This window comes from Cottoperca gobio, unplaced genomic scaffold (genome assembly GCF_900634415.1).
Source record: "Cottoperca gobio unplaced genomic scaffold, fCotGob3.1 fCotGob3_385arrow_ctg1, whole genome shotgun sequence".
Taxonomy (NCBI): domain Eukaryota; kingdom Metazoa; phylum Chordata; class Actinopteri; order Perciformes; family Bovichtidae; genus Cottoperca; species Cottoperca gobio.
The window spans coordinates 56,195-70,000 of NW_021166977.1; the positions used below are offsets into that span (position 1 = coordinate 56,195).

Sequence of the window (13,806 nt, forward strand, 5' to 3'; positions counted from 1 at the left end):
ATAATTAAAGGGGGAAAACATACAGCTCAACACTTATTACTTTCCTCCTATTTCAATAATATCACAGTGAAGAAATACAAGTAAAGTCCAAATATAGAGTAGAGGTGTAAAGTAAATGGAAATACTTGAGTAAATTAAAGTACAGAAAACTAAGAGAAAGGTTGTAAAAATATAATCTGTATAAACTTGTATCCTCAGTTAGGGGAGATAAATGTCTCATGGCCACCCGGCTAGTTGTTTCCCTCCGTTTACAGTCTTTATGCTAAGCTAAGCTAACATCTCCGATAGTAGTAGCTTCATGTTTTTCAAAAAGTACAAAAAGTGAAGTGTATTATTTATTGTCAAATGAAAACGTTAACATATGTAACAGTAAACGTCTGCGCACCCCCCCCCCCCCCCCCACACACACACACCCCCCCCGGGATCATTTGGTGGCTTTTCACATTTTTCCCTCAACAATAATAAAAGCGTAAGTTCTGACGTCAGCTGAAAACCACCAAAACTTTACAACAATGTCTTTTAAGTTCTGGATTCAAAATGTTCCTTCTGCTGCTCTGATTTTAATAAGCAGCCGGTTTACAGAGACCACAACACGGGGACGCGCCCGGTGATACACTGACGACAGCAACTCAAGTACAACTCTGAGGTATTTGTACTTTACTTGAGTATTTCTAGTTCCTGCTCCATTATATTTCTACTCCTCGACATCAGAGGGAAATACTTTCACTGCATTTATCTGATTAAGATTATGAATACAAAATATAATCCACGAATAAATGATGATGTGTTTTTATTACAGATTAAATAAGATCCTCCTTTACCAGCTGCAGCATTTAGGATTCATAACGTGTTGCAGAACATCAGCTACGATTCCTGCCGGTCCCCACAAAGCCTAAAAACACACACTACATAAACACGCACAAAACAAAGATTATTAAAAAAAAAGAAGTAAAACCAACAATTCCTTTAAATATACTCGTTCTACTTAATATCCACGTATATATGTATACACACATATACATTACACACACATACATTACACATGCACACACACATATCCTTTTTGACATTTTCCTGGATTCATCCAAACTTTCTCTTTTCCAACACAACATCATTTCTGTCAAATGTTGTATTTGTACTATGTTGTTTATCCTGTACACACGACATCTATTGCACGTCTGTGCGTCCTGGGAGAGGGATCCCTCCTCAGTCTCTCCCTGAGGTTTCTAACATGTTCCCCTTTAATTATGGGGTTTCTTTTAGGAAGTTTTTCCTTGTGCGATGCGAGGGTCTAAGGACAGAGGGTCTAAGGACAGAGGGTCTAAGGACAGAGGGTCTAAGGACAGAGGGTCTAAAGACAGAGGGTGTAAGGACAGAGGGTCTAAGGACAGAGGGTCTAAAGACAGAGGGTGTAAGGACAGAGGTTCTAAGGACAGAGGGTGTAAGGACAGAGGGTCTGAGGACAGAGGGTCTAAGGACAGAGGGTGTAAGGACAGAGGGTCTGAGGACAGAGGGTCTAAGGACAGAGGGTGTAAGGACAGAGGGTCTGAGGACAGAGGGTGTAAGAACAGAGGGTCTGAGGACAGAGGGTCTAAAGACAGAGGGTGTAAGGACAGAGGTTCTAAGGACAGAGGGTGTAAGGACAGAGGGTCTAAAGACAGAGGGTGTAAGGACAGAGGTTCTAAGGACAGAGGGTGTAAGGACAGAGGGTCTGAGGACAGAGGGTGTAAGGACAGAGGGTCTGAGGACAGAGGGTCTAAAGACAGAGGGTGTAAGGACAGAGGTTCTAAGGACAGAGGGTGTAAGGACAGAGGGTCTAAGGACAGAGGGTGTAAGGACAGAGGGTCTGAGGACAGAGGGTCTAAGGACAGAGGGTGTAAGGACAGAGGGTCTAAGGACAGAGGGTCTGAGGACAGAGGGTGTAAGGACAGAGGATGTAAGGACAGAGGGTGTAAGGACAGAGGGTGTAAGGACAGAGGGTCTAAGGACAGAGGGTCTAAGGACAGAGGGTGTAAGGACAGAGGATGTAAGGACAGAGGGTGTAAGGACAGAGGGTCTAAGGACAGAGGGTCTAAGGACAGAGGGTCTAAGGACAGAGGGTGTAAGGACAGAGGATGTAAGGACAGAGGGTGTAAGGACAGAGGGTCTAAGAACAGAGGGTCTAAGGACAGAGGGTCTGAGGACAGAGGGTGTAAGGACAGAGGGTGTAAGGACAGAGGGTCTAAGGACAGAGGGTGTAAGGACAGAGGGTGTAAGGACAGAGGGTCTAAGGACAGAGGGTCTGAGGACAGAGGGTGTAAGGACAGAGGGTGTAAGGACAGAGGGTCTAAGGACAGAGGGTGTAAGGACAGAGGGTCTAAGGACAGAGGGTCTGAGGACAGAGGGTGTAAGGACAGAGGGTGTAAGGACAGAGGGTCTAAGGACAGAGGGTGTAAGGACAGAGGGTCTGAGGACAGAGGGTGTAAGGACAGAGGGTGTAAGGACAGAGGGTGTAAGGACAGAGGGTCTGAGGACAGAGGGTGTAAGGACAGAGGGTGTAAGGACAGAGGGTCTAAGGACAGAGGGTGTAAGGACAGAGGGTCTGAGGACAGAGGGTGTAAGGACAGAGGGTGTAAGGACAGAGGGTCTGAGGACAGAGGGTGTAAGGACAGAGGGTGTAAGGACAGAGGGTCTAAGGACAGAGGGTGTAAGGACAGAGGGTGTAAGGACAGAGGGTCTAAGGACAGAGGGTCTAAGGACAGAGGGTACTCTACTGCAGTACAAGTACTCAGAGCACAGGCGGTACTTTAATAAAGTATGTATTGGCAAAATATGTTTAGTTTTCCGTTTCATTTAAAGCCGTATTGTTGTTTTATTCATCTTATCATCAGAATAACTGAAATGAATCGCTCCCTGACATTAGACGATCTTTGCGTGTCTCGCCTCTCTGAGTGACTCCTCTCGCTCACAGACGATCTTCGGTCCTCTCCGCTCAGCTGACCGGAGCAACGAACCGGCTGTCAGGCGTCATTTCCACCGTTTACCGGCCGGTGTTTCTGCCTCCACTGCTGTCTCTTCTCCTCAGATTTAACCGTGGGATGTTTTTGCGGGATGCGAACATTTTTCTGATTAACCCCTGCAAGCGATGAATGAAACGAGCACCGAGGGGACCGGACCGGCGGAGGTTCTGTTGACTTCGGGCTGCCGAGCCCCGCTCGTCGGGCTGCTGGTCGGAGGATGGAGCCGAGGCTGAGCGGGGATGGCAAGCCGTCCGTGTCCTGGTTCCTCGGCCCTGTCCTCGTCTTCTCCGCCCTGACCGTGTTAGTGAGTTGTCACGGGACGTGCAAACATCGAGCCCCGTCTCCCGATGAGGTGAGCCCGGTGTAGATACCAAGCTAACCCAGCTAGCTGCCGCACAGTGGCAGCGGACGGGATAAGCTAGCTAGCATGCTAGCTGTGGTGGCTAATTAACTTTGTCTAATTATTTGTTTATATTGTGTGACAAGATAACTATTATTACCGTGTCCCTGTTGTTTGACGTCCACACGAGAGCCAACCCTGATATTAATTATGATTTTAAAATGTGTTTTTGTGTCAGAAGTTCTGTTTTTATCTAGGTTAAATCAGATGTGATAGCTAGCAAGCTAGCAGGTTAAAATGAGGTTATCTTAATGTTTACTGTGTTTAATGACCATAACAACAATATCTGTTTCTGTCAGGAACATTTAAACTGTTATAAGTGAGTAAAGAATGCATCCATAGAAATACAAAGATTAATTTCTCTGAGTGATTTATTCATCATATAACTGTTCACCTTTAGCCTGTTTCCCCCAGCAACAACTAAATCAACACTTCCGGTTAGGAACCTTCAGAATAAAAGCGCCATTTTTGAGTTCTAACGTTGATTTATAAAGTTTAGCACTAAAATGGACTCATACGTTCTGTGCCATGTTTGTGTTGCTGGAAATGTATAATTATGTGTACAAACTTACTTATATGGTATATGATGCTAAAGTTGAAATAAGAGTCGGTTACACAAGTTTAATCATCATCCTGCCAACATATTAAACATTAACGTCACACAGTTTAACACAATCTGAACATTATCACCTTTATGCAGGAGGATTTATTCCAGGACTTTAATGTTATCTAGGTGGAAGTTGCTATTCATGTGTTAAATCACATGTACAGATTGTATTCATATTGCTCAGCATTAACCTAGAGTCTCATAACTATAACAAAAGACAACCATTTAGTGTGACTGTGTGTTTCTTATCATTTCTTCTTTAGGTCGTCCATCATGTGTACTTGAAGCCTGAGCGCCTGACGAAGAGAAGCTCTCCTGACGACCTTCAGCTGAAGATCAAAATCATCTACGACCACAGCGTGGACCAGTAAGTGCTGCAACAGGGACAGTACTCTTTATATTACAACCGTGTATAACTACACGGTAGTATCGGCTTCATGCTCTGTGTTGGAACAAATCCAATTAAAGCCACTTAAATTCAATACAAAGCTCTTAACTGTTGACCGGATCTTCGTCACCAGATGTTTGACAGTTTATGATGAAAGTTCTCAGACATCAGCTGTTCGACTGTCCTCAAAATACCCCAAAATAAAATCTATCAATCAACTATAAGACAACAGAGTTTTGATAGTGTGTGTGTGTGTGTGTGTGTGTGTGTGTGTGTGTGTGTGTGTGTGTGTGTGTGTGTGTCTCTCCACAGGCTTCCTGCAGACAAGAGGAGACTGGTGAAGGTGAGGACACCTGACCACTTAAAGTAAACCTTTGTAAAAGTTACAGAAGAATAAAATGCAAAGCCTAGAGCAGGGGTCGGGAACCTTTTTGGCTGGGAGAGCCATAAAAGCCAAATATTTGTTTTATGTATTTCCTTGAGAGCCAGTATATTTAATAAATTTGAATGCAACTTTACGTGTGCATTTTTTAATATAACACGTCTCTGAGTACTAACAGAGGTATCAGTGTTTCATTGAACAGGAGCTCTTTTATTAAATAAACTAAACACTTACGTTATTTATCTCATTTATGTGCACGTGTCAGTGTTTACTGCACGGGGGTCAAACTCAAGGCAATTATATCCGGCCCGCGAGAAAATATCATATGTCTATCATAACTGGCCCGCGGTTTTGGTAATTAAATCAATGCACGGCACAACCACGGGGAAATACATTTGAGGAAGAATCTAAATATGTGAATGACATGAAAGTTTTTGGAAGCAAAGGGAAACACAGCACAGATCTCTGGGACGATGTGAGCGGGACTGTGTGTGCGACATAACGAAGCATCTCACTGTTAAACCTGCAGCTTCAGTGTGATCAGACGTGTGTGATCAGACATGTTGACGAGCTGCCTGTGGGAGACTCGGATGCAGAAGGAAACTTTGGTCACTACATGTTTCCAAACACTGACAAACGTCTCCCCCGCTGTGTTCCCGACAGCATTCTGCTGATCAAATGAGCGCATTTGCCGACTTTGCAGCTCAGCAATCCGTCTGCAGTTGACTTAAATATGTTCCATATCTATGTGTATCCTGTTCAATAAATGTGGACCGTGTTTGGCCCTCGACGTAGTCCCAGTTTTTAATGTTGGCCCCCGGTCTACTGCTTGGTTTGCGCAGTTTCGCGACGGGCGGGGCTCCGCCCCCTCCACACACACACTCACACACACACGCACACACACTTGTGTAAGTGTGTGCGCTGTGCAGTCAGAGACAGAGCGGAGGAAAGGAGAGGGGAGAACTAAAAACAAATCCGCTGCTAAATGTTTTACTTTAAAATGACACAATATAATTATTTATTAATTGTTAATCATGTTAAAAAATTGTCTGCGAGCCATATCGCGTTATGGAAAGAGCCATATATGGCTCGCGAGCCATAGGTTCCCGACCCCTGGCCTAGAAGATGACAAACTTTGCTGAAGGGAAGTGTTGAAGCTTGTAGAGCAGGGGTCGGGAACCTTCTTGGCTGGGAGAGCCATAAAAGCCAAATATTATGTATGTATGTATTATGTATTTCCTTGAGAGCCATATATTTAATAAATTTGAATGCAACTTTACGTGTGCATTTTTTAATATAACACGTCTCTGAGTACTAACAGAGGTATCAGTGTTTCATTGAACAGGAGCTCTTTTATTAAATAAACTAAACGCTTACGTTATTTATCTCATTTATGTGCACGTGTCAGTGTTTACTGCACGGGGGTCAAACTCAAGGCAATTATATCCGACCACAAGGAAATATCATGTCTGTCATACCTGGCCCGCCGGTTTTGGTAATTAAATCAATGCACGGCACAACCACGGGGAAATACATTTGAGGAAGAATCTAAGTGTGTGTGAATGAAATGAAAGTTTTTGGAAGCAAAGGGAAACACAGCACAGATCTCTGGGACGATGTGAGCGGGACTGTGTGTGCGACATAACGAAGCATCTCACAGTTAAACCTGCAGCTTCAGTGTGATCAGACGTGTGTGTGATCAGACGTGTGTGTGTGATCAGACGTGTGTGATGACGAGCTGCCTGTGGGAGACTCTGATGCAGAAGGAAACTTTGGTCACTGCGTGTTTCCAAACACTGACAAACATCTCCCCCGCTGTGTTCCCGACTGATTCTGCTGATCGACTGAGAGACTTTGCAGCTCTGATATTTAAAGTGAACTGCTCAGCAACCCGTCTGCAGTTGACTTAAATATGTTCCGTATCTTTTTGCACTTTATGTGTATCCTGTTCAGTAAATGTGGACCGTGTTCGGCCCTCGACGTAGTCCCAGTTTTTAATGTTGGCCCTCTCTGTGATTGAGTTTGACCCCCCCGGTCTACTGCTTGCTTTGCGCAGTTTCTCCTCTGCTCGGTTTTGCGAAGGGCGGGGCTCCGCCCCCTACACACACACACGTGTGAACACACCTTAACCTACAGTCAGAGACAGGGCGGAGGAAAGGAGAGGGGAGAACTAAAAACAAATCCTCTGCTAAATGTTTCACTTTAAAATGACGCAGTATAATTATTTATTAATTGTTAATCATGTTAAATGTCAGCTCAGAATTGTCTGCGAGCCATATCGTGTTATCAAAAGAGCCATATATGGCTCGCGAGCCATAGGTTCCCGACCCCTGGTGTAGAGGAAGAAGAAGTATGACGTGTCCTCGGTCACATGCACACCAATGACGCGATTAACATTCCTGTCGCTGTTTCACACTATCGTTTGAATCTGCAGGAGGCGGGAATTATGCACGAGAAGCAGAAATGAACCAGCAGACAGGAAAACAAGACGTCTTGATAGTAAACATGCATGATTTAAAATATTAGAACAATCCGCTGCAAAGGTTTAACGAGGATTCACACCATGTGTAATGTAAACACAACCTTTCTTTGTTTACAAGAAACCTCCGAAGGGAAGATTGAACAGCGTTTGCTTGCAAGACGTTTTCTTTGTTGGCGCGTTACTGAAGAATGTGAATTTCACCGCCCAATGTTTGCACGGATGAAGGTACATCCTCGTGCACAATGTAAAGACAACGTGGGCTCTCTCCTCAGAACTCCACAGGGGACCTGTCACAAAGAAATGAGCCAGAGAGCCAACTTGTATAACTTTGTATATTTGAGACAATTTTGAGGATTTTTCTGACTATTTCAGGCCATTTAAGTGTTTTCATTGGCAGCATCTAGTGGCCATCAGGGGCACTGCAGCTTCACTCACAGCTTCATGATAGTTGACCTGCAGTATTTTAGACTCTGTTACTGTCACACGTGCATCCGACTGAAACTGTTATTGTTTTCATCAGGATCAGCTGTTTCCTCAGGCCATCGATTACCTGCAGAGGACCTTCAGTGTGAGGCGCAAGGTGGGGCCTGTGCTGCTCAGCAGGTATGTGTCCCATCGAACTCTGAACCACATACGAGGGTCCACGACACAATGGGCCGCTCGTGTTTGACATTACTTTAAGGTGCAAGAGGTTTTATAAATGTTTGATCCTCGTGATGAAATCAGGAAGCTGTATTTGTTCTCTAACCACGGCAAAGACTGAAGTGTTACTCGTTGTCTTCCTCTTTCAGACAATGTTCAACCAACCAGTACCTGAGGAAGAGAGATGACCCTCATCGCTACTGCCAGGACGCCTGTGCAGACGTCACCCGGTGCGGCCCCGTCGTTGTACCACAGCACCACCTGCAGGTCAGGAAGAGCCACAGATGATGGAAAATTAAATATTAAAAACTCAACAGAAATAGCTTTTGAATATCAATTTAGATAAATATTCATTGCTTTGAGTGTGTTGTTGAGTCTTTGAGCCCTCTGGTGGTTAAAAGATGTCATGACATGACAGTTACATTTGAAACATTTGGTGAGTAAGTTTATTCTATAGAAGCTCAGATGTCACAAAATGCTTCACAGTTAAAGACAATAGAAAGGTATCATGGTTCAGTTGGATATTCTGACTTTAAAATAACCCAATAGTAACATGCAGAGCAGAAACCTGAGAGGACCTGAGATTGAACCCTGTGGGACACCGCATGAAGAAAGGGGCGGCCGAAGATCTTCTGCTGGTGCTTTTTCGTGGCGCTCAATGACGATGTAGGGATCTACTTTCAGGCAGGTCTGAGATTAAAGACATTTGAGTGAGATAATGTGGAGGAAGAACGACTGACGGCTGGAGAAGGATAGAAAAAGACCAAAATGAGGTGTTAAGATGCAGCCGAGTGGACGTCGTATTGAACCTCTCCTGCCATCTGAAAGTAAAACATAAAACATTTCACTTTAGGGCAACCAAACTACAATATTCAGAAGGGTTCATTATTATTATTGATGTTGTTAGGCTTCATTAAGAAAGGACCATGCATTATAAAACATTAATGTCATAAAGAGAAGACAGGATTTCACAGGGTTGAAGATAAAACTGCATCATCTGCATACAGATGAAACATTTCTATCTCTCAGATGATTATATGAAGTCTCTTTGCTCACTCCTCTCCTCTAGCAATGCAAGGTGTGCAGTGAATCAGGGAAGACCTGCGGCCCCCTGGGGCCCCCAGATGGCCCGGGAGTTGAAGGGTCCGACTTCGTGCTCTACGTCAGCGGCATCACCACGGAGCGCTGCGGGCAGGAGAACATCGTGGCCTACGCTGCTTACTGCCAGCTGGAGGCCGAGCTGGACAGGTGGGGGTTATATTCTTCTGTCAGGACTCGTAGAGTCTGTTCGGCCAACATCAACGTTGTGTTCTTAAGTGTCAATAACAATAATTAGCACGATTGAACTTATTGTTCCATTTCCTGTTCTGTCTTGTACGTTTTTAAAGGGACAGTTCACCCCAAAATCAATAACACATATTTGATGTAGAGCTATTTATTGATGTGACTGTTGTGGAGCCGCTGAGCGTGGGAGATTTTAGATTTTGGGGTGAACCGTCCCTTTTTCACATAAAACATTTTCCATCAGGGCAACTAAAGAAGAACGAAAAGAGTTGATCTAACGGTGCATCACCATTATTGTGATCGTGTGACTTTACCCCCCCCCTCAGACCTATAGCAGGCTATGCCAACCTGTGTCCTGCGATGATCTCCTCTCAGCCTCAGGAGTTTGAAGGGATGCTCTCCACCGTCAAACACGAGATCATCCACGCTCTGGTCAGGACGTTTCTACTTCGTCTTGTTTTTGATGTTGTTAAGAGAAACATTCTGCGTGTACTTATCAGAAGTCATGAAGCCTGGCGTCTCTGAAGGTGAACTGTACCCTCAGGGTACAGGGAGATGCTTCTCACTTGTTAGCATTGAGTGTCTTTACAGGGAGATGCTTCTCCCTGTACCCTCAGGGTACAGGGAGATGCTTCTCACTTGTTAGCATTGAGTGTCTTTGGTTCTGTTGGCTTGTGGAGGGACTACTTTATGTAACTCCCTGTAAAGGAGGATCAGTGGAGTGTAAACCTTTCTCTCCGCTCCACCAGGGCTTCTCCGCCGGTCCTGTTTGCCTTCTACCACGACGATGAGGGGAAACCTCTGACTCCTCGCTTCGCCAGCGGCCTGCCCGCCTTCAACGAGAGGTTCACGCTCTTATTTACTGTCATGAGTGAGACGTCTTCTCTGGAGCATCATGTGACACTTTCCCCAGTTAAATTTTCCTTAAATCAGATCCCCACAGGTCCCCCCCCCTCCCCTCAGGTTCCCCCTGTGTGTGTGTTTGATGTGCGGAGTGTGTGTGTGTGTTCTGTGTGAGTGTGAGGGTGTGTGTGTGTGTGTGTGTTGTATATTGTGGTGTGTAGTGTGTGTGTGTGTTGTGTGTGTGTATGTGTGAGGTGTGTTGTTTGTGGTGTGGTGTGAGTGTGTGTATGTGTGTGTCTCTGTGAGTGTGAGTGTGTGTGTGTGTGTCTGTGTGTGTGTGTGTGTGTGAGTGTGTGTGTGTGTGTGTCTCTGTGAGTGTGTGTGTGTGTGTGAGTGTGTGTGTGTGTGCTGTGAGTGAGTGAGTGAGTGTGTGTGTGTGTTGTGTCTTGTGAAGTGTGGTGTGATGTTTGTGAGTGGGTGTGTGTGTGTCTCTGTGAGTGAGTGGGTGTGTGAGGTTTGTGTGTGTGTGTCTGTTGAGTGTGTCTTGTGAGTGTGTGTGGTGTGTGTGTCTATGTGAGTGTGTGTTTGTGTGTGGTGTCTTCTGTGGTGGTGGTGTGTGGTGGTGTGTGTGTGTGTGTGTCTCTGTAAGTCGTGTGCAGTGTGTCTGTAGGCTGTGTGGTGTCTCTGTGAGCTGTGAGTGTGGGTGCCTGTGAGGCGTGTTGTGTGGTGCTGTGATCGTGTGTGATGTGTCCTGTGAGCGTGGTGGTGGGGTGTCTGTGAGCGTGTTGTGTTGTGTGTGTGTGTCTGTGTGTGTGTGTGGTGTGTGTGTATCTGTGAGGTGGTGGTTGTGTTGTGTGGTGTGTCTTGTGGTGTGTGTTGTTGTGTTGGTGTGGTTGTGTGTGTATGTGTGTGTGTTTGTGATGTGTTCTGTGTGTTCTGTGTGTGTGTGTGTGTCTGGTGTGTGTGTGTGTAGTGTGTTCTCTGTGATGTGATTGTGTCTGTCTGTGTCTGTGTGTGTTTGTGTGTGTTGTGAGTGTGTCTCTGTGTGTGTGTCTCTGTCTGTAGTTGTGTCGTGGTGTGTGTTGTGGGGTGTATTTTGTTGTGTGTTTGTGGTGTGGTGTGTGGTCTAATGTTGATTGTGAATGTTTGTGTGTGTCTATGTGTGTGTGTTGTGTTGTTGTCTCTGTTGGGTGTTTATCTGTAATTGTGTCTGTGTGTATCTGCTGTGTGTGTGTCTATCTGTGTGCGTGTGTCTTTGAATTGTGTGTGTATTGATGCGTGTGTTGTCTCGTGTGTGTGTGTTATTGTGTGTGTGTGTGTGTGTGTGTGTGTGTGTGTGTGTGTGTGTATGTGTGTGTGTGTATATCTTGTGTCTGTGTGTGTGTGTGTAGGTGTGTGTGATGTGTCTGTGTGTGTCTCTGTGATTGTGTTGTGTCGTGTGTTTCTCTGTGTGTGTGTCCTTGATGTGTGGTGGTGTGTCTGTGTCTTTGTGTGTGTCTCTGTGATTGTGTCTCTGTAATTGTGTCTGTGTGTCTCTGTGTGTGTGTGTCTCTCTGTGTGTGTGTGTCTCTGAGTGCGAGTGTGTGTGTGTCTCTGTGAGTGTGAGTGTGTGTGTGTCTCTGTGTGTGTGTCTCTGTAGTTGCTGTGCGTGTCTCTGTGTGTGTGTGTCTCTCTGTGTGTGTGTGTTCTGAGGTGGGTTGTGGGTGTGTTCTGTGAGTGTGAGTGTGTTGTGTTCTGTGTGGGGTTCTGTTGTGTTGTGTGTCTTGTGGGTGTGTGTCTCTGGTGGTGTGTGTCTATGGTGAGGTGTGTGTGTGTGTCTCTGTGAGTGTGAGTGTGTGTGTGTGTGTGTGTCTCTGTGAGTGTGAGTGTGTGTGTGTGTCTGTGTGTGTGTCTGTGTGAGTGTGTGTGTCTCTGTGAGTGTGTGTGTGAGTGTGTGTGTGTGTGTGTGTCTCTGTGAGTGTGAGTGTGTGTGTGTGTCTGTGTGTGTGTCTGTGTGAGTGTGTGTGTGGTCTGTGTGTGTGTGTGTTGTGGTAGTGTGGTGTGTGTGTCGTGAGGTGAGTGGTGTGTGTGTGTGGTGTCTCGTAGGTGAGTGTGAGGTGGTGTGGTGTGTGTGTGTGCTGTGATGTGTGTGTGTCTCTGTGAGTGTGAGTGTGTGTGTGAGATGTTGTGTGTGTGTGTCTGTGTGAGTGTCTCTGTGAGTGTGTGTGTGTGGTGTTTGTCTCTGTGAGCTTGTTTGTGTTGTGTGTTGTCTCTGTGAGTGTGTGTGTGTGTGTGTGAGTGTGTGTGTGTCTGTGAGTGAGTGATGTGAGTGTGTGTGTGTGTGTGTGTCTCTGTAAGTGTGAGTGTGAGTGTGTGTGTGTGTGTGTCTCTGTGAGTGTGAGTGTGTGTGTGAGGTGTGTGTGTGTGGTCTGTGTGAGTGTCTCTGTGAGTGTGTGTGTGTTGTGTCTCTGTGAGTGTGTGTGTCTGTGTGATGTGTGTGTGTGTGTCTCTGTTGAGTGGTGAGTGTGTGTGTCTGTGTGTGTGTGTCTCTGTGATTGTGATGTCTGTTGTGTGGTGTGTGTGTGTTTGTGTGTGTCTGTGTGTTATGTGTGTGTTTTCTCTGTGATTGTGTGTCTCTGTGTCTCTGCTGTGTGTGTGTGTGTCTGTGTGTGTGTGTGTCTGTGTGTGCTCTGTGATTGTGTGTCTCTGTGTCTCTGTGTGTGTGTCTCTGTGAGTGTGTCTCTGTGTGTGTGTCTCTGTGTGAGTGTGTCTATGTGTTGTGTGTGTGTCTCTTTGTGTGTGTCTCTGTGATTGCTGGTGTGTGTGTCTCTGTGATTGGTCTGTGTGTGTGTCTCTGTGTGTGTGTGTGTGTGTCTCTGTGTGTGTGTCTCTGTAATTGTGTCTGTGTGTCTATGTGTGTGTGTGTATCTCTGTGTGTGTGGTTGTCGTGATTGTGTGTGTGTGTGTGTGTGTCTCTGTGTGTGTGTGTGTGTGTGTGTGTGTGTGTGTGTTGTGTGTGTGTGTGTGTGTTGTGTGTGTGTGTGTGTGTTGTCTCTGTGTCTGTGTGTGTGTGTGTGTTGTGTGTGTGTGTCTGTGTGTGTCTCTGTGATTGTGTGTCTCTGTGTCTCTGTGTGTGTGTCTCTGTGATTGGTGTGTGTGTGTCTGTGTTCTTGTTGGTGTGTCTCTGTGATTGTTGTCTCTGTAATTGTGTGTCTGTGTTGTCTCTGTGTGTGTGTGTCTCTCTGTGTGTGTGTTGTCTCTGAGTGCGATTGTGTGTGTGTCTCTGTGAGTAGTGTTGAGTTGTGGTGTGTTGTGTGTGTTGTTATACTTGTAATTGTGTATGTGTTGTCTCTGTGTGTGTGTGTCTCTCTGTGGTGTTGTGTGTCTTCTGAGTGCGGAGTGATTTGTGTTGTGTCTCTGTGAGTGTGGAGTGTGTGTGTGTGTGTGTGTCGTGAGTGTGAGTGTGTGTTGTGTGTCTGTGTGTGTGTCTGGTTGTGAATGTGTGTGTTCTCTGTGGAGTGTGTGTGTTGAGTGGTGTGTATGTGGTGTTGTCTCTGTGAGTGTGAGTGTTTTGTGTGTGTATGTGTGTGTGTCTGTGTGAGTGTGTGGTTTGTGTGTGTGTCTCGTGAGGTGTGTGTGTGTGAGTGTGTGTGTGTGTCTTGTGGTGAGTGAGTGAGTGTGTGTGTGTTGTGGTCTCTGTAAGTGTGGAGTGTGAGTGGTGTGTGTGTGTCTCTGTGTTGATTGTGAGTGGTGTGTGAGTGTGTGTGTGTGTGTCTGTGTGAGTGTCTCTGTGAGTGTGT

General features: G+C 45.7%; 2 protein-coding genes across 2 annotated transcripts in view; one reads left to right on the forward strand and one right to left on the reverse strand.

The window, feature by feature from the left end:
- The first annotated feature begins 2,954 nt into the window (after positions 1–2,954).
- Positions 2,955–9,975, forward strand: LOC115005882 (leishmanolysin-like peptidase). Its single transcript, XM_029427852.1, has 8 exons — positions 2,955–3,351; positions 4,270–4,373; positions 4,707–4,737; positions 7,779–7,861; positions 8,050–8,167; positions 8,970–9,148; positions 9,511–9,616; positions 9,934–9,975. The coding sequence occupies exons 1-8, from the start codon at positions 3,217–3,219 to the stop codon at positions 9,973–9,975; spliced, it is 798 nt and encodes a 265-aa protein (XP_029283712.1). The 5' UTR covers positions 2,955–3,216.
- A 64-nt stretch (positions 9,976–10,039) lies between these two features.
- lmln (leishmanolysin-like (metallopeptidase M8 family)) overlaps positions 10,040–13,806 on the reverse strand; it is a gene marked incomplete at its 5' end in the record, with an annotated part of 10,764 nt that continues 6,997 nt past the window's right edge. The window contains 1 exon segment of the mRNA XM_029427855.1: positions 10,040–10,046. Coding sequence (XP_029283715.1) covers positions 10,040–10,046 — 7 coding nt within the window.

Coding starts and splice junctions, on each gene's coding strand:
- LOC115005882 (XM_029427852.1), top strand. CDS start 3,217: ATGGAGCCGAGGCTGAGCGGGGATGGCAAGCCGTCCGTGTCCTGGTTC. Junction 8,168..8,969: donor TACCACAGCACCACCTGCAG/GTCAGGAAGAGC, acceptor CCTCTCCTCTAG/CAATGCAAGGTGTGCAGTGA. Junction 9,617..9,933: donor ACGAGATCATCCACGCTCTG/GTCAGGACGTTT, acceptor CCGCTCCACCAG/GGCTTCTCCGCCGGTCCTGT.